Source organism: Myxine glutinosa, chromosome 1, assembly GCF_964187855.1.
Source record: "Myxine glutinosa chromosome 1, kmMyxGlut1.1, whole genome shotgun sequence".
Taxonomy (NCBI): Eukaryota; Metazoa; Chordata; class Myxini; order Myxiniformes; family Myxinidae; genus Myxine; species Myxine glutinosa.
This window is the reverse complement of record NC_136261.1, coordinates 172,846,535-172,871,053: the sequence shown is the minus strand read 5'-3', so window position 1 is coordinate 172,871,053 and position 24,519 is coordinate 172,846,535. Positions and strand designations below refer to the sequence as shown.

At 40.5% G+C, this 24,519-nt stretch overlaps 1 protein-coding gene across 4 annotated transcripts in view; it reads left to right on the top strand.

Moving 5' to 3' along the window:
• GSR (glutathione-disulfide reductase) overlaps positions 1 to 24,519 on the top strand; it is a 112,517-nt gene that overhangs the window by 33,056 nt on the left and 54,942 nt on the right. Inside the window, exons 1-5 of one of the 4 annotated variants that reach the window (XM_068122470.2) lie at positions 9,157 to 9,561; positions 12,573 to 12,599; positions 12,998 to 13,086; positions 21,495 to 21,564; positions 21,667 to 21,814. In XM_068122470.2, coding sequence (XP_067978571.2) covers positions 9,172 to 9,561; positions 12,573 to 12,599; positions 12,998 to 13,086; positions 21,495 to 21,564; positions 21,667 to 21,814 — 724 coding nt within the window. In that variant the 5' untranslated portion in view covers positions 9,157 to 9,171. Of the gene's footprint in view, positions 1 to 9,132; positions 9,562 to 12,401; positions 12,463 to 12,572; positions 12,600 to 12,997; positions 13,087 to 21,494; positions 21,565 to 21,666; positions 21,815 to 24,519 lie in introns of those variants that run through there. The other 3 variants (XM_078780227.1, XM_078780225.1, XM_068122480.2) reach the window with 3 other exon arrangements.

The following is a 24,519-nucleotide window of genomic DNA, read 5'->3' as shown; positions in this document are numbered from 1 at the left end:
CCTCATGCCACCTATAGCTTGTCCCACGTTTCACATATAGCTTGCCCCTCATGCCACCTATAGCTTGCACCTCATGCCACCTATAGCTTGTCCCACGTGTCACATATAGCTTGCCCCTCATGCCACCTATAGCTTGTCCCACGTTTCACATATAGCTTGCCCCTCATGCCACCTATAGCTTGCACCTCATGCCACCTATAGCTTGTCCCACGTGGCACCTATAGCTTGCCCCTCATGCCACCTATAGCTTGCCCCTCATGCCACCTATTGCTTGCCCCTCGTGCCACCTATAGCTTGCCCCTCATGCCACCTATTGCTTGCCCCACGTGCCACCTATAGCTTGCCCCTCATGCCACCTATAGCTTGCTCCTCATGCCACCTATAGCTTGCCCCTCATGCCACCTATAGCTTGCCCTTCATGCCACCTATAGCTTGCCCCTCATGCCATCTATAGCTTGCCCCTCATGCCAGCTATAGCTTTCCTCTCATGCCACATATAGCTTGCCCCCTCGTGCCACCTATAGCTTACCCCTCATGCCACCTATAGCCTGCCTCTCATGCCACCTGTAGCTTGCCCCTTGTGCCACCTATACCTATAGCTTGCCCCGCATGCCAGCAAGAGCTTGTCCGACGTGCCGCATATAGATTGTCCCGCATTGCCACCAAAAGCTTGCCCCTCATGCCACCGATAGCTTGTCCCACGTGCCACCTATAAATTGCCCCACGTGCCACCTATAGCTTGTCCCACGTTTCACATATAGCTTGTCCCACGTGGCATCTATAGCTTACCCCTCATGCCACCCATAGCTTGCCCCTCGTGCCACCTATAGCTTGCCCCTCTTGCCACCTACAGCTTGTCCCACGTGCCACCTATAGCTTGCCCCACGTTTCACATATAGCTTGTCCCACGTGGCATCTATAGCTTAGCCCTCATGCCACCCATAGCTTACCCCTCATGCCACCCATTGCTTGCCCCACGTGAGACCTATAGCTTGTCCCACGTGGCATCTATAGCTTACCCCTCATGCCACCCATAGCTTGCCCCTCGTGCCACCTATAGCTTGCCCCTCTTGCCACCTACAGCTTGTCCCACATGCCACCTATAGCTTGCCCCACGTGTCACATATAGCTTGTCCCACATGCCACCTATAGCTTGCCCAATGTGCGATCTATGGCTTGCCCCACGTGCCACCTATGGCTTGCCCAAAGTGCCACCTATAGCTTGTCCCACATGCCAGCTATAGCTTGCCCAACAATTGCCCAATGTGCCATCATCTCTCCCAACAAGGTGGAGAAGTTTCTTTCAACCATCGACTCTGATTCTGCAACTGGACCAGGCGGCATCAGCCCACGGGTTCAAAAATCCTGCACTGCCACTCTATCTCACCCTCTCTCTGTTCTCTTCACCCTCTCTTTTGCTCAAGGTCATCTGCCAGCATCTTGGAAATCAGCAAACATTACCGCTTTACACAAAAAAGGGCAAAAACAGATCCTTGTAACTACAGACCAATCAGCCTGCTCCCAATAATCAGCAAAGTCATGGAATCCATCATTGCTTTGGATATCAAATCCTTCCTCTTCTCCAATGGCTTGATCTCAGATCATCAATTTGGATTCAGACCAGGTCATTCTACTATGGACATGCTGCTTCTGCTGTCTAAACAATGGATGGAGGTCCTCAATGCCAAAGAGGAAATCAGAGCTGTCTCCCTTGACATATCACGTGTCTTCGATACGGTCTGGCACCCCGCTCTGCTCACCAAACTCTCCTGCTATGGTATCCATGGAAATCTCCATGCATGGCTGGTGGACTTCCTCTCTGGTTGTAGTCAACGTGTGGCCCTGAATGGATTTCTCTCATCTCCCCTTTCTGTTCAGGCTGGAGTTCCCCAAGGTAGTGTTCTGGGCCCTGTGCTTTTTCTGGTCTTCATCAATGATCTCTCTGACTCTCTTGAAAATCCTCTCTATCTCTTTGCTGATGACTCCACTCTCTGCCGCTCCATGCCTCATCCGTCAGATCGGCAGTCTGCAGCCTCCTCACTCTCTGCAGACCTGGACAAAATCACAGACTGGTCAAACAAGTGGAACATGTCTTTCAATCCTGACAAATCCCACACTCTCACTTTGTCTCTCCGAAAATACCGACTGGACAACCCTCCCATCTACTTTCTGAGCAATCCTATCCAAGAAGTTCTGTCACTCAAGCTTTTGGGTCTCACTATCTGCCATGATCTATCCTGGGAAACCCACATTTCCAAGTTGGCCTCCAAAGCCAGTCGCCGATTGGGCATCCTCCATCGTGCGAGGTCCTTCCTTGGCACACCTGAGCTCCTCACCACATACAAGGCTTTCATCCGCAGCTCAATGGAATACTGTTCTCCCCTCTGGGCCGGTGCTCCTGCCTCACACCAAGCTCGGCTTCACGCTGTTGAAATCAAAGCTTTCAGAATCATTGGAATCTCACGAGATAAAGTTAACTCCGAGGGCCTTTCACTCACTCACCGCAGGCAGGTTGGTGGTCTTTCTGTCTTCTACCGACTCTTATCCAGCCTTGCTCCCCCAGCTCTCTCTGTGCTCTGTCCCTCAAATATTCCTACAGGTCGCACAAGATCTGCCTGCAACCCTCTTATAGTTAAACTGCCAAAATCTGGACTCTCTATTCACCTTCACTCCTACATACCTCTTTTCTCCCACCTCTGGAACAAACTCCCTCACTCTCTTCAATCCCACTCCTCCCTCCAGGTCTTTAAAACAGCTGTTCACCACCATCTCTTATCTTCCCCCATCCAAAACCTTGATCTCATCTACCCACGTTTTTGAAATCCCGACTTCTTTCTTTCCTGGAAGTTCTAGCAGTGTCCATGTGTTTTATACCTTGACCCCCGCCTTCCCATGCCTCCTCCCCCCAAGCCCTCTCCTTCCCACAGATCTTCCGTTGTCCCTGTTCTTTGCTGTTGTACTTGTGTCCTTCCCTCTCTCTCCCCATCTTGTCTCCTGCTCCCTTCATTGTATGTTTTGTGAGTCCGTTTTTTTTTTTGTTTTTTTTTTGTGATTGATGTAAACTCTTCCACGAGTCTCGATCTTGTGTACAAAAAAAAAAAAAAGCTATAGCTTGTCCCACATGCCACCTATACCTTGTCCCACATGCCACATATACCTTGTCCCACATGCCACCTATACCTTGTCCCACATGCCACCTATACCTTGTCCCACATGCCACATATACCTTGTCCCACATGCCACCTATACCTTGTCCCACATGCCACCTATACCTTGTCCCACATGCCACCTATACCTTGTCCCACATGCCACCTATAGCTTGCCCCATGTGCCACATATAGCTTGCCCCACATGATACCGCGCTTGACTGTAATGAGTGAAACACAATACCTTTAACACATACAACCCAACCAAAGGATTCTACATTACCCGCTCATTACGGGATATATATAACGGACAGCTTAGCAAATCCTTCCCAAACTCCCTGTGGATGGTGAATTCGCAGTTTTTATTTCGATTATGAGTCGTTGTTGAATTCACCATCCCAATGCTGCGGTCGTTCCCCGAGAAACGACAAATGACGCATTCCACTTTTTCTATCAGTAGACAAATTGAATGCAGTTGAAAGGTAACTCGTGAAACTATAGTTGGATTGAGTTTTAAAGAAGAAACTTCAGATGAAAACGCGTTCATTCAGATTCAGCAGAATCAGACACTTGTAATGTTATCTGAGGGGAAATCGGCCGCCATGACACAGCACCGCTTCAGCATGCTCGCTTATCTTGTCCCTCCACCGACATAGGGTTGACTAGATGGTGTAAATATGGTTGGGTTAATCAAGGACCTCATTTCTCTTGGTGACGTAAAGCGATGAAACACCTTCACTCCTTGCTTACACATGCAGTGCAGTCGCGATACCTGCAATTTTACGAGGGAGAGGCGAGGCCAGGACATTCCAGTGCGTATTAGGAGGGCTTAGGGGGGAGGGGGGCGGAGGGTAACGGGGTCACATAGAATACTCTTGGTAGTGGAGATGGTGAGTGTATATAAATAAATAAATAATCACGGTTGTGTCTTAAAGTCGTTGAGGTGGTAAAATGTATATAAATAAATAAATAATCAAGGTTGTGTCTTAAGGTAGTGGAGATGGTAAAATGTATATAAGTAAATAAAATATCAAAGTTGTGTATTGGTTGTGGAGGTGGTAAAATGTATATAAGTAAATAAAATATCAAGGTTGTGTATTGGTTGTGGAGGTGGTAAAATGTATATAAGTAAATAAAATATCAAAGTTGTGTATTGGTTGTGGAGGTGGTAAAATGTATATAAGTAAATAAAATATCAAAGTTGTGTATTGGTTGTGGAGATGGTAAAATGTATATAAATAAATAAAATATCAAAGTTGTGTATTGGTTGTGGAGGTGGTAGAATGTATATAAATAAATAAAATATCAAAGTTGTGTATTGGTTGTGGAGATGGTAAAATGTATATAAATAAATAAAACATTAAAGTTGTGTATTGGTTGTGGAAGTGGTAAAATGTATATAAATAAATAAAATATCAAAGTTGTGTATTGGTTGTGGAAGTGGTAAAATGTATATAAATAAATAAAATATCAAAGTTGTGTATTGGTTGTGGAGGTGGTAAAATGTATATAAATAAATAAAATATCAAAGTTGTGTATTGGTTGTGGAGGTGATAAAATGTATATAAATAAATAAAATATCAAAGTTGTGTATTGGTTGTGGAAGTGGTAAAATGTATATAAATAGATAAAATATCAAAGTTGTGTATTGGTTGTGGAAGTGGTAAAATGTATATAAATAAATAAAATATCAAAGTTGTGTATTGGTTGTGGATGTGGTAAAATGTATATAAATAAATAAAATATCAAAGTTGTGTATTGGTTGTGGAGGTGGTAAAATGTATATCAATAAATAAAATATCAAAGTTGTGTATTGGTTGTGGAGGTGGTAAAATGTATATAAATAAATATAATATCAAAGTTGAGTATTGGTTGTGGAGGTGGGAAAATGTATATAAATAAATAAAATATCAAAGTTGTTTATTGGTTGTGGAGGTGGTAAAATGTATATAAATAAATAAAATATCAAAGTTGTGTATTGGTTGTGGAGGTGGTAAAATGTATATAAATAAATAAAATATCAAAGTTGAGTATTGGTTGTGGAGGTGGGAAAATGTATATAAATAAATAAAATATCAAAGTTGTGTATTGGTTGTGGAGGTGGTAAAATGTATATAAATAAATAAAATATCAAAGTTGTGTATTGGTTGTGGAGGTGGTAAAATGTATATAAATAAATAAAATATCAAAGTTGTGTATTGGTTGTGGAGATGGTAAAATGTATCTGAATAAATAAAATAACAAAGTTGTGTATTGGTTGTGGAGATGGTAAAATGTATATAATTAAATAAATAATCAAGGTTGTGTCTCAAGGTAGTGGGGATGGTAAAGTGTCTATAAATAAATAAATAAATAATCAAGGTTGTATGTGGTCGTGGAAGTGGTAAAATGTATATAAATAAATAAAATATCAAAGTTGTGTATTGGTTGTGGAGATGGTAAAATGTATATAAATAAATAAAATATCAAGGTTGTGTATTGGTTGTGGAGGTGGTAAAATGTATATAAATAAATAAAACATCAAAGTTGTGTATTGGTTGTGGAGGTGGTAAAATGTATATAAATAAATAAAATATCAAAGTTGTGTATTGGTTGTGGAGGTGGTAAAATGTATATGAATAAATAAATACTCACGGTTGTGTCTTAAGGTAGTGGAGGTGGTAAAATGTATATAAATAATTAAAATATCAAAGTTGTGTATTGGTTGTGGAGGTGGTAAAATGTATATAAATAAATAAAATATCAAGGTTGTGTATTGGTTGTGGAAGTGGTAAAATGTATATAAATAAATAAAATATCAAAGTTGTGTATTGGTTGTGGAGGTGGTAAAATGTATATAAATAAATAAAATATCAAAGTTGTGTATTGGTTGTGGAGATGGTAAAATGTATATGAATAAATAAATACTCAAGGTTGTGTCTTAAGGTAGTGAAGGTGGTAAAATGTATATAAATAATTAAAATATCAAAGTTGTGTATTGGTTGTGGAGGTGGTAAAATGTATATAAATAAATAAAATATCAAGGTTGTGTATTGGTTGTGGAGGTGGTAAAATGTATATAAATAAAAAAAATATCAAAGTTGTGTATTGGTTGTGGAGGTGGTAAAATGTATATAAATAAATAAAATATCAAAGTTGTGTATTGGTTGTGGAGGTGGTAAAATGTACATAAATAAATAAAATATCAAAGTTGTGTATTGGTTGTGGAGGTGGTAAAATGTATATAAATATATAAAATATCAAAGTTGTGTATTGGTTGTGGAGATGTTAAAATGTATATAAATAAATAAATACTCAAGGTTGTGTCTTAAGGTAGTGGAGGTGGTAAAATGTATATAAATAATTAAAATATCAAAGTTGTGTATTGGTTGTGGAGGTGGTAAAATGTACATAAATAAATAAAATATCAAGGTTGTGTATTGGTTGTGGAGGTGGTAAAATGTATATAAATAAATAAAACATCAAAGTTGTGTATTGGTTGTGGAGGTGGTATAATGTATATAAATAAATAAAATATCAAAGTTGTGTATTGGTTGTGGAGGTGGTAAAATGTATATAAATAAATAAAATATCAAAGTTGTGTATTGGTTGTGGAGGTGGTAAAATGTATATAAATAAATAAAACATCAAAGTTGTGTATTGGTTGTGGAGGTGGTAAAATGTATATAAATAAATAAAATATCAAAGTTGTGTATTGGTTGTGGATGTGGTAAAATGTATATAAATAAATAAAATATCAAAGTTGTGTATTGGTTGTGGAGGTGGTAAAATGTATATAAATAAATAAAACATCAAAGTTGTGTATTGCTTGTGGAGGTGGTAAAATGTATATAAATAAATAAAACATCAAAGTTGTGTATTGGTTGTGGAGGTGGTAAAATGTATATAAATAAATAAAACATCAAAGTTGTGTATTGGTTGTGGAGGTGGTAAAATGTACATAAATAAATAAAATATCAAAGTTGTGTATTGGTTGTGGAGGTGGTAAAATGTATTTAAATAAATAAAATATCAAAGTTGTGTATTGGTTGTGGAGATGGTAAAATGTATATAAATAAATAAAATACAAAGTTGTGTATTGGTTGTGGAGGTGGTAAAATGTATATAAATAATTAAAATATCAAAGTTGTGTATTGGTTGTGGAGGTGGTAAAATGTATATAAATAAATAAAATATCAAAGTTGTGTATTGGTTGTGGAGATGGTAAAATGTATATAAATAAATAAAATATCAAAGTTGTGTATTGGTTGTGGAGGTGGTAAAATGTATATAAATAAATAAAATATCAAAGTTGTGTATTGGTTGTGGAGATGGTAAAATGTATATAAATAAATAAAATATCAAAGTTGTGTATTGGTTGTGGAGATGGTAAAATGTATATAAATAAATAAATACTCGAGGTTGTGTCTTAAGGTAGTGGAGGTGGTAAAATGTATATAAATAATTAAAATATCAAAGTTGTGTATTGGTTGTGGAGGTGGAAAAATGTATATAAATAAATAAAATATCAAGGTTGTGTATTGGTTGTGGAGGTGGTAAAATGTATATAAATAAATAAAATATCAAGGTTGTGTATTGGTTGTGGAGGTGGTAAAATGTATATAAATAAATAAAATATCAAAGTTGTGTATTGGTTGTGGAGGTGGTAAAATGTATATAAATAAATAAAATATAAAATTTGTGTTTTGGTTGTGGAGATGGTAAAATGTATATAAATAAATAAATACTCAAGGTTGTGTCTTAAGGTAGTGGAGGTGGTAAAATGTAGATAAATAATTAAAATATCAAGGTTGTGTCTTAAGGTAGTGGAGGTGGTAAAATGTATATAAATAATTAAAATATCAAGGTTGTGTATTGGTTGTGGAGGTGGTAAAATGTATATAAATAAATAAAATATCAATGTTGTGCATTGGTTGTGGAGGTGGTAAAATGTATATAAATTAAAACAATATCAAGGTTGTGTATTGGTTGTGGAGGTGGTAAAATGTATATAAATAAATAAAATATCAAAGTTGTGTATTGGTTGTGGAGGTGGTAAAATGTATATAAATAATTTAATATCAAAGTTGTGTGTTGGTTGTGGAGGTGGTAAAATGTATATAAATAAATAAAATATCAAAGTTGTGTTTTCGTCGTTGAGTTGGTAAAATGTATATAAATAAATAAATAATCAAGGTTGTGTCTTAAGGTAGTGGAGATGGTAAAATGTATACAAATAAATAAAATATCAAAGTTGTGTATTGGTTGTGGAGGTGGTAAAATGTATTCAAATAAATAAAATATCAAAGTTGTGCATTGGTTGTGGAGGTGGTAAAATGTATATAAATAATTAAAATATCAAAGTTGTGTATTGGTTGTGGAGGTGGTAAAATATATATAAATAAATAAAATATCAAAGTTGTTTATTGGTTGTGGAGATGGTAAAATGTATATAAATAAATAAAATATCAAAGTTGTTTATTGGTTGTGGAGATGGTAAAATGTATATAAATAAATAAAACATCAAAGTTGTGTATTGGTTGTGGAGGTGGTAAAATGTATTTAAATAAATAAAATATCAAAGTTGTGTATTGGTTGTGGAGGTGGTAAAATGTATTTAAATAAATAAAATATCAAAGTTGTGTATTGGTTGTGGAGATGGTAAAATGTATATAAATAAATAAAACATCAAAGTTGTGTATTGGTTGTGGAGGTGGTAAAATGTATTTAAATAATTAAAATATCAAAGTTGTGTATTGGTTGTGGAGGTGGTAAAATGTATTTAAATAAATAAAATATCAAAGTTGTGTATTGGTTGTGGAGGTGGTAAAATGTATATAAATAAATAACATATCAAAGTTGTGTATTGGTTGTGGAGGTGGTAAAATGTATATAACTAAATAAATAATCAAGGTTGTGGCTTAAGGTAGTGGGGATGGTAAAGTGCATATAAATAAATAAATAATCAAGGTTGTACGTTGGTCGTGGAGGTAATGTTAATGGTAAAGGTAATGTTTGTCAACGGAACCCATGGTCCACGAACAAAATGAGGATGAATCGATGTCGGTCATCGTCGAAGCGAGAGCGACAATCATGGCTGCAGAACGGGATTAATTATTGGAGGCATCGAATCCGCGGCTACGAACTGGCGCTTTGTACGGACGCATGGAATCCGCGGTTACGAACTGGCGCTTTGTACAGACACTTCAGCAGATTGTACACAGGATATGACGTTTTGAGGAAGGTCTCATTCAAGCTGCCCGAGGTTGTGAGACGTTCGTTGTGGACAATAATTGCTGTGATGCCGCTTCTGGCTCGTGCTTTCGATTTACTTGTGCTCGGAGGAGGATCTGGGGGTTTAGCCTGTGCTCGTCGGGCTGCGGAGCTTGGAGCGCGGACGGCTCTTATTGAGCGTGGACCGCTTGGTGGAACATGCGTGAGTATACGCTAAATGGGTCCCTTGGGTTGACGTTTGACGCTCCAGTAACAAAAGTTAATTTGCAGCGTTTGGGCAAAACGTCTAAGATATCAAAAGTGTGCATTCTGCTGGACTTACCCATTATGATTATAAATGTGGAAATTATTCGGGTCACTCAGTAGGTTGAAAAAAAATTTGGGGGGCAAATTATATAAGTGAATAAACATACAAACAAACAAATATCTAAGGTTCTAAACGTACAAATATATACACACAAATTCCCTTTTCTCGTATGTATACATACAGTATATATGTATGTATATAAAAATGTGTGCGTGATGAGAGCAGGAAAATGTTTAGGGAAAGCAAATAAACGAACGGATATATATATATGTATGTATGTATGTATGTATGTATATATGTATGTATGTATGTATGTATGTATGTACGTACACACATAACGCAGAGTCGCTTTGTGTGGGAAATATGAAGAGAGGGGGAAGAGGAGAGTGAGGGGTTGGGAGGGTTAGGGGAAGGGGAGTAGGAGTGAACTTATGTCATTCACTCACACAGAACAATTTACGACCCTCCTTACACCTTCACTCACGGCCCTCCTTACACCATTCACTCACACGGAATATCTCACGGCCCTCCTTACACCGTTCACTCACACAGAATATCGCACGGCCCTCCTTACACCGTTCACTCACACAGAATATCGCACGGCCCTCCTTACACCGTTCACTCACAGAATATCGCACGGCCCTCCTTACACCGTTCACTCACAGAATATCGCACGGCCCTCCTTACACCGTTCACTCACACAGAATATCGCACGGCCCTCCTTACACCGTTCACTCACACAGAATATCTCACGGCCCTCCTTACACCGTTCACTCACACAGAATATCACACGGCCCTCCTTACACCGTTCACTCACACAGAATATCGCACGGCCCTCCTTACACCGTTCACTCACACAGAATATCTCACGGCCCTCCTTACACCGTTCACTCACACAGAATATCGCACGGCATTCCTGACTCCGTTCACTCATACAGAATATCTCACGGCCTTCCTGACTCCGTTCACTCACACAGAATATCTCACGGCCCTCCTTACACCGTTCACTCACACAGAATATCTCATGGCCGTTCTCTCACACATAACTCAGTAACTCCTTATGCCATTCACTCACTCTGAACAACTTGTGGCCTTCATTATACTGTTAGATCACATGGAAAATCACACCAATCACTCGCACGATTCATTCCACAGTTTTCCTTGATCGCTCCCTCATATCACGCTATTTTAGTAAGAATAGAACTTCAATTAATGAGGAAACATTCGCATATGATAGTCGACTTATCTTAATCTACAGACTCAATACAGACGCAGTGAAACAATATAGCAATTTTTGGCAAACAGGACGACAAATTGGTCCATCATTGAAGTAACAGGTAGGATCTGCTGGTGTTCTAGTAATGTACATTTAACTACTCGAAGACTAGATTTGAGCTTGGGTCACATGGGCCTGGCTTGGTCGTGGCTTCAAATCAACATGTAATTTTCTCCCAGTAAGTGTCGGTCGTGTTTGGTTCGTGTTTCAGCAGTCTCCGAGGCTTGTTTCAGCAGTCTCCGAGGCCTGTTGATTAAATTCCCAGGAATGTTTCCCAGAATTCCCAGAATGTTTCCCAGGTAGTGAGCCTGTTTATCAAATACAAACGCTGATGACTCGAAGTGTTCTTCGCAAACAACACGATATTTTGAATGAACATAAGTTTTGATATTGAATTTGGTTGTTCCAAGATTTTTCAAACACAAAGCACACGATCGTTGACAATCTTTTTGTGGGTCTGGGATGCAAAAAAAATGGCTTCTTATTTCTGTGGCAAATTCCTCAACGATTGGAACAGTTAAAACTTGGCACATCGGCATATTGAACACAAGAATAACTTGTGATGAAACGCAGACATATACATCCGTGAATGAGTTGTGAAACTTTCACTTCACACAAACGGACGGAAGTAGCTCATTTGCATAACAAAATTGAAAATAGTCCAATTTAAAAACACGATTATCTGGCTTATTATTCTCCCCGCAATTTTTTTATTTTTTTTTGCTAATGGGTTGAGAATATCATCCTCTAAAACACATCTCTTAAAATAATTTCATGATTGAGTCACCTTACGCCTCATTCTTGGAATTACTACGTGATATGTGACCAAGTGCTGTTTTATTATAATACACATTGCAGCATTTTTGACCACACATTTGTGTTTTCATTTTTTCAAAAGAAATTCATTTGAAATATTCTTTTTTAGCTCATCTGGAACGATGTTCAGGGAAGCTTATGCGATGGCGTGTCATCCGTCAGTCCATCCGTCCATCCGTCCATGTGTCAGTCAGTCAGTCAGTCCGTCCATCCGTAAACACTTGAAACTTCTTCTCCGAAACCACTGAATGGATTGTAACCAAACTTGGCACATGATATTTGTTGTGTTGTGACTAAAGTTTGTTCACGGCATTAAAAAATTGGGGTCTCAGGGGTTTACCGGGGTCAAAATGGATCCAGGTTTGACCCCCTAAAATAGGTATTTGCTTTCTTCTTTGAAACTACACACACAATTTCGATGAAACCTCACCACATCCTTCATCACCCGTAATGTACCAATGTTGGGTTTGTTCAAGGCATTAGAAAAATTGGGGTCTTAGGAGGTATATGTGGTTGGGAGATGGGAGAGGGGGAGGGTAGGGGGTGGGGGGTGGTTCCTCCCAAAAATAGGTATTTTTTGGTTTGTTTGTTTAAAGTCTTAAGATTATGTTAGTATGATTGACCGTGTTGCCCTGTCTTCTAGTAACCATTGAAATTGGTTTAAAATACCTTTAGTCGGTGCAGCATACTGTTTATTCCACCAGGTGAGCGCCAGGGGTATTACCCCTATGTTTTAACTTGTAACAGCCAAATTATACCTATCCTCATACTTTCACTATTCCCTGCAACTCATTATGCATTTTCTTTTCAATAGGTGAATGTCGGCTGCGTTCCCAAAAAGGTAGGTTTGCCTTTTCTGTATGTCTGTAAGCTAGCCATGCAGTGAGGCAATTCATCAATGTGAAGCTCAGGAGATTATTGAAGAGCAGTTCACACATTTACATTATATTCGTTTGCATTACAAACATGCACCAATACAAATGTCAAGTGTTTTTCAACCAAACTTCATATGTATTGGATTGGCCTTGCCAGGCCTTCATATTTAATAGTCATTGGATTATCAGCCATCTGGAGATGTGGTTGATGGTAGATATTGCTGCCACAACTTTGTGGAATAAATGCTTTGTGGTTAAATGCAAGATTTTATTTTTAATCAAGTGCATTATACAGCTCTTCAATTATTGTAAACTTCTTCTTTGATGGTGGTTTGTTCATGTGACACCTTGCTATTTTCCACAGGTGATGTATAACACTGCAATGCATGCAGATTTCATTCACAATCATACGGACTATGGTTTCACTGTTTCCAATGTGGATTTCAGTTGGAGGTGAGTAAGTTGCATTGATAAAGCCAAACCTGTGCATTTAAACACGAACCAAACTGAAGTGACCCAACAGTAGTTGAACTTGTGGGTCAATGCATTTTAACTGGAACTGTCAAATAGAAGTTGAAACCATCACAATTGAGAGGTCTAAAGATGGAAACTCTCTTTCTGTGAAAAAATAATTCTTGATATACGAGTCATTCGCAGTTTTCAGAGTATGCGGTAAGTCAAATATTTGGAGAGTGAGTCAAAATAATGAAAAACGTAGAGTGTACCGTTTTCCAATAACTTCTAATCGGTGTTGGCAAAGTGGACTCTGCTCTGTGATATCCAAAACAAAGCTTTAAAAACACAAAACCAACATATTCAGTCCACTTCAGGCCAAAGACCTGAAAAAGTATTTTTTAGTTGTCGAGCAGATATAGAAGAAATTGTGGCACAGCAGGAATGAAACTAGAACGGCACTCGGTAGAGCGCATACATCCACCAAGGGTAAACAGTTTATGTTTTGCATCCCACTGATAGGCCAGATCTGGATTGAATTGATCTGGACCTGAACCAAAATCTAATCGGCTTCTTTTTGTCACATAACCAACTCGTCCACCACGTTTAGTCATAACACACGTTCACACAACTTTTTGAAATACCATGTTATATATTGCTTTTCGCCCAATCTCTCAATGGTGAAGAATCACTTGAAAATTAAACGATTCTCATATCCGAATCCACATTCAGATCTTCACCGAAATCAAATTGGTTCGTCCTTGTCACACACCCAACCTCTCCACCAAGTTCCATCCAAATCCGTCCATAACTTTTTGAGATATCTTGCTATTTATCGGTTTTACTCCTATCACTCAATGGTGAAGAATCACGAAAAAAAATTCGAGTATCCGGATCCGGATCTTCACCAAAATTTAATCAACTCTTCCTTGTCGCATACGCAACCTCCCCACCAAGTTTCGTCCGAATCTGGCCACAACCTTTTCAGAAATCCTGCTGTATATCGTTTTTGGCCCGAAATCCCAATGATGAAGAATCACTTAAAAAATTATATTAGCCGGATCCGAATCCGGGACTTCACCAAAATCTAATCATTTCGTCCTTGTCACGCACTCTACCTCTCTGCCAAATTTCGTCCGAATCCGTCCACAACTTTTTGAGATATCTTGTTCAAACAAACAGTCAGACAGACAGGGGTGAAAACATAACCTACATCCACCTTCAGTGGTGGAGATAATTAAATGGGTATTTCAGAAAATATGCATTCATATCTGGCTACTTTGGAAGACAACAACAAACAAAAGGCATTTTAAGGCCATTTTCCCTGCTAAGCGGGGGTTAGCCTTGCGGGCCCCATGACGAACTTCTCTATTTTGCCCTATTTTCTGCATCTCCCCTTGTTAACCCCCTTGCCCGCATTTCTTCTTCCACCACCTTTAGCCAAGTCTTTCTCGGTCTTCCCCATCCTCTACTTCCTTCTACATTCATTTCCATCACTCTTCTCAACCAGTCACTTTCATCCTTCCTCAACACATGACCAAACCATCTCAACCTGTTTCTCTTCACAGCATCAATCACAGGCTCTATTCCATCATCTTTCGCAATTCATCATTTGTCTTCCTCTCTCTCAACAATACTCCGCACATCCACCAAACCATTCGCATTTCCACCCTTTCCAGGCTTTGTTGCTGCTCTACGTTCATTACCCATGTCTCGCTCCCATAAATCATAACACTTCTCACACATGCAGCATACACCTTTCCCTTCAGCTTCAACGACACTCCCCTCCTCATCAGCATGCCACTCAGTTCCCGAAACTTCTTCCATGCACATCTCACTCTAGCAACCGTTGCCGAGTCTGATCCACCTTCTCCATTCAGCATGTCTCCGAGGTAGCAAAATGTTTTCACACCTTCCAGCTTCATGCCGTTTCCAAGATCCAACTCAAAATTTCCTCCATCTGCAGCATCTGCAGCCGTTTCCAAGATCCAACTCAAAATTTCCTCCATCTGCAGCTCCCTCTGTGCACATTGTACACTTGAATGTAGCTGCCACACTGGTTAATGACCCTCTCAGACCACTCCATTTTTGATGAACCCACTCAGCGCACATTGTACATTGAATCGAGTTCACTCCGACACCCTTCCTGCACACTGCACAACGGCCACTTCCCAGTTCTTTCCACCTCACCACATGCTTTACCACTTGTCTTTAGTCTTTATCACCTTAGTCTTTCCGATATTCACCTACAGACCTTTTGCCTCCATACATTCCTTCCACTTGTTCATCTTCTCCTTCAGTCCATCCATACTCTCCCCAATCAACACCAGATCAACTGCATACAACAACTCCCACAGTAAACCCTCTTTTATGTTCTGAGCCAGCACCTCCATCACAGCTACAAATAGTAGTGGACTTAGTACCGACCCCTGATGCACTTCCCGTCCTTCATCCTTACAGCTGTATGTGCTCTCTCGTACATTGCCATCACTACTCTGATCAACCAATCCTCCACTCCAAACTTCCTCAATGCCCATGTCACTACTTTGTGTGGAACCCTATCGAATGCTTAATCCAGATCAACAAACCCAAGAAACAACTTCTTCCCCTTCTCGGTGTACTCCTGTGACTGCCATACAATAAAAAGCGCGTCTGTTGTTCCTCTTCCTGGCATAAATCCAAACTGCATTTCGTCGATCTTCACTTTCTTCCTTATCCTCTTCTCCAACACCCTTTCCAATACCTTAATTCCATGCTCCAATAACTTTATCGCTCTATACTAGCCACAGTCCAGAGGGTCACCTTTCCCCTTGTATAGAGGGACGAGGGCACTCAGTTCCCACTCCACTGGAATGCGGCCTTCTTTCACCACCAGATTACAGATCTGTGTCATTCCATTCACACCCCAACTTCCCGCTGACTTCAATATATCTCCCACAACTCCCGTCGGCCCTCCCGCTTTTCTACACTTCATTGCTTTAATCGCTTCCTCAACTTCCTTCTCAGTTATCTTCTCTGCCGGTCCTAAAACTGGGTTACTCTCGATGTTGCCATCCCATTCATTCTCTGCATTCTACAGCATTTCCATATATCTCTTCCATCTTCCTTTAATCCATCTGGGTCCACAACGATTTGTCCCACTTCATCCTTCAAGCAACTCACCCCCATCACATCACATCTCTCTTTCGCTATCTGCTTTGCAATCCTGAATACCGCTCTCAGACCCTCTTCCGAATCCAAGCGTTCTCTGAACATTTTCCTACATGCCTCCTGCGCCTTTGCTACCTCTTTGTTTGCAGCCTTCTTGTCTGCCTTATAACTTTCATGCTCTGCCCCTTCTGCCCCCGTACCGTTCGCCTTCTGCCACTCCTTGAACTTCTTCCTTTTCTCGTCAATCCTCTTTCCAACTTCATCATCCCACCACCATGTTTCCGAGTGCCTCGGTGGTCCTTTTGTCCATCCACATACCTCACCAACGGCTCCCAACAGACTATCTTTCATTGACATCCAACCACTTTCAAGCTCAACCACATCATCCTCTACCATACTCAGCCTCTCTTTTAATGCCTCCCTCATTGTCACCTCTTTCAACCTCCACACCTTCATTCTCGGTTGGTACTTCACCCGCCGAGCTCTCCTCGCACCTTTCACCCTTATGTCGCAGACGACCAAGTGGTGCTGTGAAACAGTCTCCTCCCCCCGGGATCACCTTTGTGTCCCGGAGGTGCCCCCCTATCTCGCCTACGCACCATCAGGTAGTCAACGGTTGTCGTCGACCCACCTGACATGTATGTAACAAACTAATTATCCTCTTTCTGGAACTGAGTATTACAAATCAACAAACCAGCTCCATCAGCAAACTCCAAAATCCTTTCACCTTCTCCATTCCTCACACCATATCCGTAACCCCCATGAACTCCCTCAAAACCTTTTTCCTCCTTCCCACATGTCCATTTAGGTCTCCTACCACAACAACTTCCTTATCTTTCACGTTTTCAATCAGCTTCTCTATAGTACACCAGAACTTGTCCTTCTCTTCATCGCTCCGACCGACCTGCGGAGCATATCCCGAGATGACGTTCACTAAGAGCTTTCCAATCATCATTTTCACCATCATCAACCTATCACTCACTCCAGTCACACTCACCACACTGTCTACAAACTCCTCATAAAACAGGACACCAACACCATGCACGCCTTCCGGGCACCCTTGCCACACAAACCTGTATTTCTGTCCCTGCCTACCCTTCACCATTCTCACACCACTTCCCTTCCATCTCGTCTCCTGCACACAACATATGTCCACTCTTCTTCTGACATACTTCCACCACTTCTCCCGATCTCCCTGTCATTGTCCCGACATTCCATGTCCCAAACCTCAGAAACCGATCTCCACGTGGTGCATCAGGCGTTTCGTCGTCATAAATGGAGTGATTTCCACCCTTGCTTCGATCGGGTTCCCCACCTTGATTATTGACGAGAGGGAGTGAGGTCCCCCACGGGGTACTTCGGGCTGTACCCTGCCTATATGTAATTGTAATTGGCATGCTTCCCTTTTTGAGGCAATGTTTTATGGCTGGATACCCTTACCTGACGCCAACCCTTTTTGTCCCTCGTCGCACGGCGGAGCGAAACGGGGACTATGGTTTTCCCCTCCGTCCGGGCGTGCGTGTGTGCGTACGTGTGTGCGTAAGCGAAGGACCGCATTCGAATTTGGTGTGTGGGTGCAACCCACATCAAAATCCAAGATGGCCACCGCCATGTATGTCTGAACCTTGTGAGCGATATATACACAAAGAATTAAGTTAAGCACCCCCCCGTTTTTTTACAACCTCGCACATTACAAGTTTGTTGTCGTCAAAACAGTGTAATATACCCATGATATTGCTATATTTTCTGGAGAAGTGATATTATGGTCACATAAAAACATAACAATCATGTCGTTTTCAATATTTTATTCTGAATAATTTAAGGTGAAATTTTTTGGGAATTTTAGGCATATTTTCACCTCAATTTAAGTATGGAGCTATAGGTCCATCACGGACAGTGTGGATGACGTTTATGTTTTCTAACGTACAGTCATTGTTCTGAGAAGACCTCTAGCGATCTTTGCGTCAATAACGTGTGTAGGACCCACGTGATCGGATGGAGCAAGGTGCTGTGACAACCATCCCCTGGCCTGCATACAGTCCTGACCTGAACCCCCTCGAGCACGTTTGGGACATGTTGGGACGACAAATTGCGAAGATGGTCCCTCCAATAGCCAATCTGGATGAATTGGAACGTGCATTACATCGGGAATGGAACAACCTGCCACAGCAACGCATACGACGGCTTACAGGGTCTATGAGACGTAGGGTTGAGTCAGTGATCCGATCACGTGGGTCCTACACACGTTATTGACGCAAAGATCGCTAGAGGTCTTCTCAGAACAATGACTGTACGTTAGAAAACATAAACGTCATCCACACTGTCCGTGATGGACCTATAGCTCCATACTTAAATTGAGGTGAAAATATGCCTAAAATTCCCAAAAAATTTCACCTTAAATTATTCAGAATAAAATATTGAAAACGGCATGATTGTTATGTTTTTATGTGACCATAATATCACTTCTCCAGAAAATATAGCAATATCATGGGTATATTACACTGTTTTGACGACAACAAACTTGTAATGTGCGAGGTTGTAAAAAAACGGGGGGGTGCTTAACTTAATTCTTTGTGTATATCTTGAAAAATAAGCGAAGTACCAACTTCTATTCTGGTGTGTGGGTGTATCTAGGCATAAGGAAGAATCCTATTGAAAATTGTGTCGCCACATCAAAATCCAAGATGGCCGCCGCCATGTATGTCTGAACCTTGTGAGCGGAATATCTTGAAAAATAAGCGAAGTACCAACTTCTAATCTGGTATGTGGGTGTATCTAGGCATAAGGAAGAACACTATTGAAAATTGGGTCGCCACGTCCAAATCCAAGATGGCCGCCACCATATATATGTCTGAACCTTCTGAGCGAAATATCTTGAAAAATAAACGAACTACTAACTTCTAATCTGGTGTGTGGGTGTATCTACGCATAAGGACGAACGCTATTGAAAATTGGGTCGCCACGTCAAAATCCAAGATGGCCACCGCCATGTATGTTTGAACCTTGTGAGCGGAATATCTTGAAAAATAAGCGAAGTTCCAACTTCTAATCTGGCGTGTGGGTGTATCTAGGCATAAGGAAGAACGCTATTGAAAATTAGGGTGCCACGTCAAAATCCAAGATGGCCGCCTCCATGTTTGTCTGAAGCTTGTGAGCGAAATATCATATCATAGCATGTTTTCTGCGTCTTCCACTTTGTCAACTCACATCACTTCCCCGACAGGGGACCTAGGCGTAACGCTTGTAGTCTCCTCATATGACACGTAGGGATATGGTGTACCTATTCTAAACCGGGGTACACACCGGGTTACTTTGGAAACAACAAGGAAATTTATGAGGTCAGCCTTTTTATCTTTTGTTTTTTGTAAATAAAGTGAAGGAAATGAGTGGAGAATTTTTTTTTTTTTTTTGGAAACAGGATCTAAGGTTCGTAGTGGAGCGACCACACACACACACAGACACACACACACACACACACACACACACACACACACACACACACACACACACACGGACATACAGATGAATAAACGAGACAACACAGCCCTGAGTTTGGGGGAAGTGCCATCACTTTTTGGGACACTGGGTACTAGTGACTCCACAACAATGGCACCGCCTTTCTCACCACACTCAGCGGGGCATTTCTTAAATCGAAACTTCCTCCTCCCCATGGATGCCAACCTATGGGGATTGCCCATGCTCTTATCGTTTTAAATGCTGAACGTCAAGCTAGGAAGCAGAACGTACCATTTTAAAAAGTCTTTGGTATGACTCAGCCAGGGTTTGAACCACCGACCTCCCAGACTCTCAAGAGATGCTCTAACTATTACACCACCGAGTCTTTTTAAGAAGATGACTCTCGAGATTACCACCACATGACACCACCGACACCACTCCTTCATAATGAAGATGGCCTTGGGCTTCACAGTTAGAAACCTTAGCATGTAGAGCCAGTTCCTCAAACCATGTTATTGTGAATGTGAACAGCTCCCTGGCTGTTGTTTGGTAACTACTATGATGCCATAGTGGCTGGTTGCTTGCTCAAACTGACTGGCAAACATTGAAATCTGTCGTTTGAAAAAAAAAAAACTTGATATTCCATCTCTTCTGCATCTGATATTGACTCCACCTGGCGATACCTTCAAAATGATCTTCTCTGTGATGCATGTTTATCCCAAATTATCTGCAGATATCATGTCATTCTCCCGTTCCTGGTTCATGAAATCCTATGCTCAGGGAGTTGTTCTAGCGGTTTCCTTTCATAATGGAAGGCTAACCTTTCAACAAGTTAGGGTTAGGGTTAGACATTCTTAGTTTACCCAGAAAACATAACATTGTTCCCCTTAAGGACGACTCCCCTTAAGGATGACTGTTGTTTGGCTAACCCCCGCTCTCGCAGGGAAAATGGCCTTAAAATGCCTGTGGTTGTTAACCCTTTGAGTACGGGATTTTTTTTTTGATAAAAATACCGGCGGTACGGAATTAATTTGTCATTTTGGTACGGGAATGCAACCACGTACTGACAATCTATTTATAGGTATAGTCATGACGTGTACTAACGTCATCCGTACACAAAACTTTTTCGTGGGTTGCGGCACTGGACGTCATCCATACTCAAAGGGTTAAGGATGAACTCTCCAATCTGTCTACCACCTTAAAGTATTATTGTTGCCTTGTTACGTTGTGCTCGTTGTGTTCTCCTTGCATACTTTCTCACCTCCAATGGCACTACAGTTTACACCACTCAAGATAAGGTTGAATGTCTCAACTTGATGTTTGCCTCCAAAGCTCATGGACTCCAGCTAGCCCTATATCCTCCACAGCCCCCACCATCTAATCCTCTCACCCACACTGCCTCATAGACATTATGACGTTTCTATCCCTGAAGGTAGTGAAAGTTCTGGCTAGCTTTTGCTCAGCCTCAGCAATGCACCTTGACAGCATGAGCACCATTGTTCTCAAACCTTTTCTTTGTCAAATTTGTTGATTCTTTCTTATCCTCTTTTAATCCTTTCAGCCACTCCTTCATCTTTGGTTACCTACCATTTACTTGGAAGACAGCATCAACACTATTCAACACGAGGAATTATACAATATTATAATGGTGACTAGTGACAATATTAAAATGCTTTCATTAAAGTGTCAGAGAATGGCCTCTAAAGGTGGTTATTTTTATATATATTAAAGTGTCAGAGAAAAGACTGGATTCGATTTTACGACTAATAAATAATATTCAAGACAATTTATTTTTCTTTTAGGAAAATCAAGGAGAGGCGTGATGCTTATATAAAGCGCCTCAATGGAATCTACCAGAGCAACCTCGAGAAGGCAATTAAATTACTTGGTTGTTGATTTTTTTAAATTACAGAGTATTGCTTTTCTTTCTCATTTACTGAGTTTTACTTTTTCATTGTACATTTTACTTTGCAGGACAAAATTGAGATCATACCTGGCAGTGCCAGTTTTTCAGATGGCTCAAAACCAACAGTGGAGGTCAACGGGCAACAATATACGGCCTCCCACATTGTTATTGCCACCGGTGGTCGGCCAGACGTACCGACAGAGACCGAGATACCAGGTGGGTATTGTGAAGTTGTTGAACAAATCTTGTTGAACAAATTCAATAGCAAATTGCTGATATGAGGTATAATAAGAAAGTAATATAGATGTTGTGATCAAAATTGTATTTTGCATGCATTTAGTTTGCTTCAATTATGACGCATATTTATTTTTATGACAATTCCATTAAGAATGTAAATACAGTATTACATTTTTTAGACATTTCAAGATGATTTTTAGATGGCCAGAATGTGGTATTTTCTATTATTTGTTATTTATTCCACACCCTTCCTCACCACCTGCACTAACTGTAAGCCGGGAGGTGAGCTGGACATTTGAGCATGAATTTGCCTGACTGTTTCCTCTGACTGGTTCAAACTAGTTGCTTGAGCTCACCTACTGATATTTGCTTGGTTTGAACCGAAACCATTGATGGCGTGTGGAGAGGGTGATTCTGTCACCCTCCCCAGTCATGTTGCCAAACTATATTCTTCTAATTATTACCTCCTCCACCTAAGGTGGGAGGGGTTGTTTTCACCCCTGTCTGTCTGTTTGGTTGTCTGTCTGTCTGTCTGTCTGCACGTTTGTGAACAGAATATCTCAAAAAGTTGTGGACGGATTTGGATGAAATTTGGTGGAGACGTTGGGTGTGTGACACATACGAAATGATTTGATTTTGGTGACTATCCAGAGAAGGATCTGGATCTGAGGATTTTAAAAGTGATTCTTTACCATTGAGAGGTAGGGTCAAAAACGATATATAGCAGGATATCTTAAAAATTTGTGGAAGAATTCGAAAAAAACCTGGTGGATCAGTTGGTTAGGTGACAAGAACAAGCCGATTAGATTCTGGTTCATGTCTGAATCCAGATCCGGCCAATCAGTGGGATAAAAAACGCAAACTGTTCAGCTTGTTGGAAGTATGTGCTCTGCCGAGTGCCGTTCTCGTTATTTTATGTTTCTTCTAATTTTACCAAATATCGGCATCACCAAAGTCCTTACATGTGTTGCAATGTAACACCACAGATTGTCACAAAGACCATCTTAATTTATTGATGATGCCTCAAATTATTGGGCCATTTTTTGCTGATAATATTGAATTACACACTACCCAATCATCTCCACTCCCTTGAGCTCTCAAGGTTTTTCAAAGCCATTGTTTTTCAAAGCTAGGGAACAAGCTTCAGTCATATCTATTTTCTAGCAAAATATCTCACATCCGTGTATTCCTTGAGTGACATTCGTGGTTAACAACACCATCTGTATCCACAACATAGGGTTTCTTCCTAATGGGATGGCTGCATGAATTCTAATCGAAAAATTTATTATGCATTCGCTTCATGTACAGAAGTCTTCAAAGAGCTACTTGGTTTTCCGCCAACATGCACACACAAGAAGCCTAATTCCATTTTCCCTCTTCTTGAAGTGTTTTGTGAATCTGATCCTGGATTATACCTGGCCCAGTTGCCTGTGAAGGTGGTCAACCATGTCTTGATATAAAATAGCAAACGTGGTATCAACGTATCTGTTCCATTATTGCAGCAGCTAATCCTTACAAGTCATGAAAATATTGCGTTTCATTTCCTCCATGACCAAGTTTGCTAAATTGTGGATACTGGAGATCCCATAGCTCTGACAAATATATATTGATCGTGTCTTCTGTTATACATGAAGGGCGTGCTATTCAGATACAGTGCAGTAAATCTCTGGCAGATTAGAGACTGGCTGGTTTCGACTAATTATTCTCGCAACCATTCACTCGACTCTTTTAACTGATCACTCCTGATTTTGACTACCAAATCAACTGGAACATTTGAGAGGGATGAAACAACATGAACAGACATGATGACGTCGTAATCTCAGCTTTTACCCTCTTTTGGTGTTTTCTAAAATAAATTGCAGCTGTGTTTGTCTTTTCAGTCTTTCCCTCCATTTTCTTGATTATCCATGCTCAATGTCTAGACAGTCTTTATGCAGGACCATTGTTGAAAAATACAATTGGTCTCGATATGATTAAAAGTATGATCAAAAGACTCCAGTTTGGCTGAGGGTACTTTAAGGATTTACAAAATGGTAATAAGCCTTTGAAACACGTAGATGAGATTGTAGCTGTGCCAAGATTCAAACCCATGCTAGACAGCTTAGAGGTGAGGGTGCGTACCTCTCGGCCATCCTGCCATCCCTATATTCCCTCATTATCCCATTATCAGCGAGAAGCATTCACAATTTTTACGGCGTAGCCCATAGGGCAAAGCCGTTTAGAACAGTGTTTGTCCGTCTATGTATGTCCCCTCAAACGTATACCAATCAGAGATGAGGTTCTGGTCACATGACAGGGTGATGTGATTACGTCTGATGTCATTACGGCGATACGGCGGCTGACTCTCCACACTCCGGCATTTTGATTCCAATGTCGTTCAGGCCGAACATATCGTCGAACCTGACATATATCACAATCGCCATGCTCTACCTTGACGTTTTTCATGCAGTGTGAAACACAAACAAACCGATTGTTAAAATGACCATCAAATATCGAAAGCATCGGCGTTACGGCTCTTCCATCAAAATGGTATGTATCGGCCTTAGGCTTTATGCCTCACCTTCGGACCGCTTCGGACAAATTAAGCCCAGGTTTCTTAATACAGTAGTGTATCGTTTCAGTAGTATTGTTTTTGTAATAGTAATAATAATAATATAGTAAATATAGCCATAACACTTTAATCC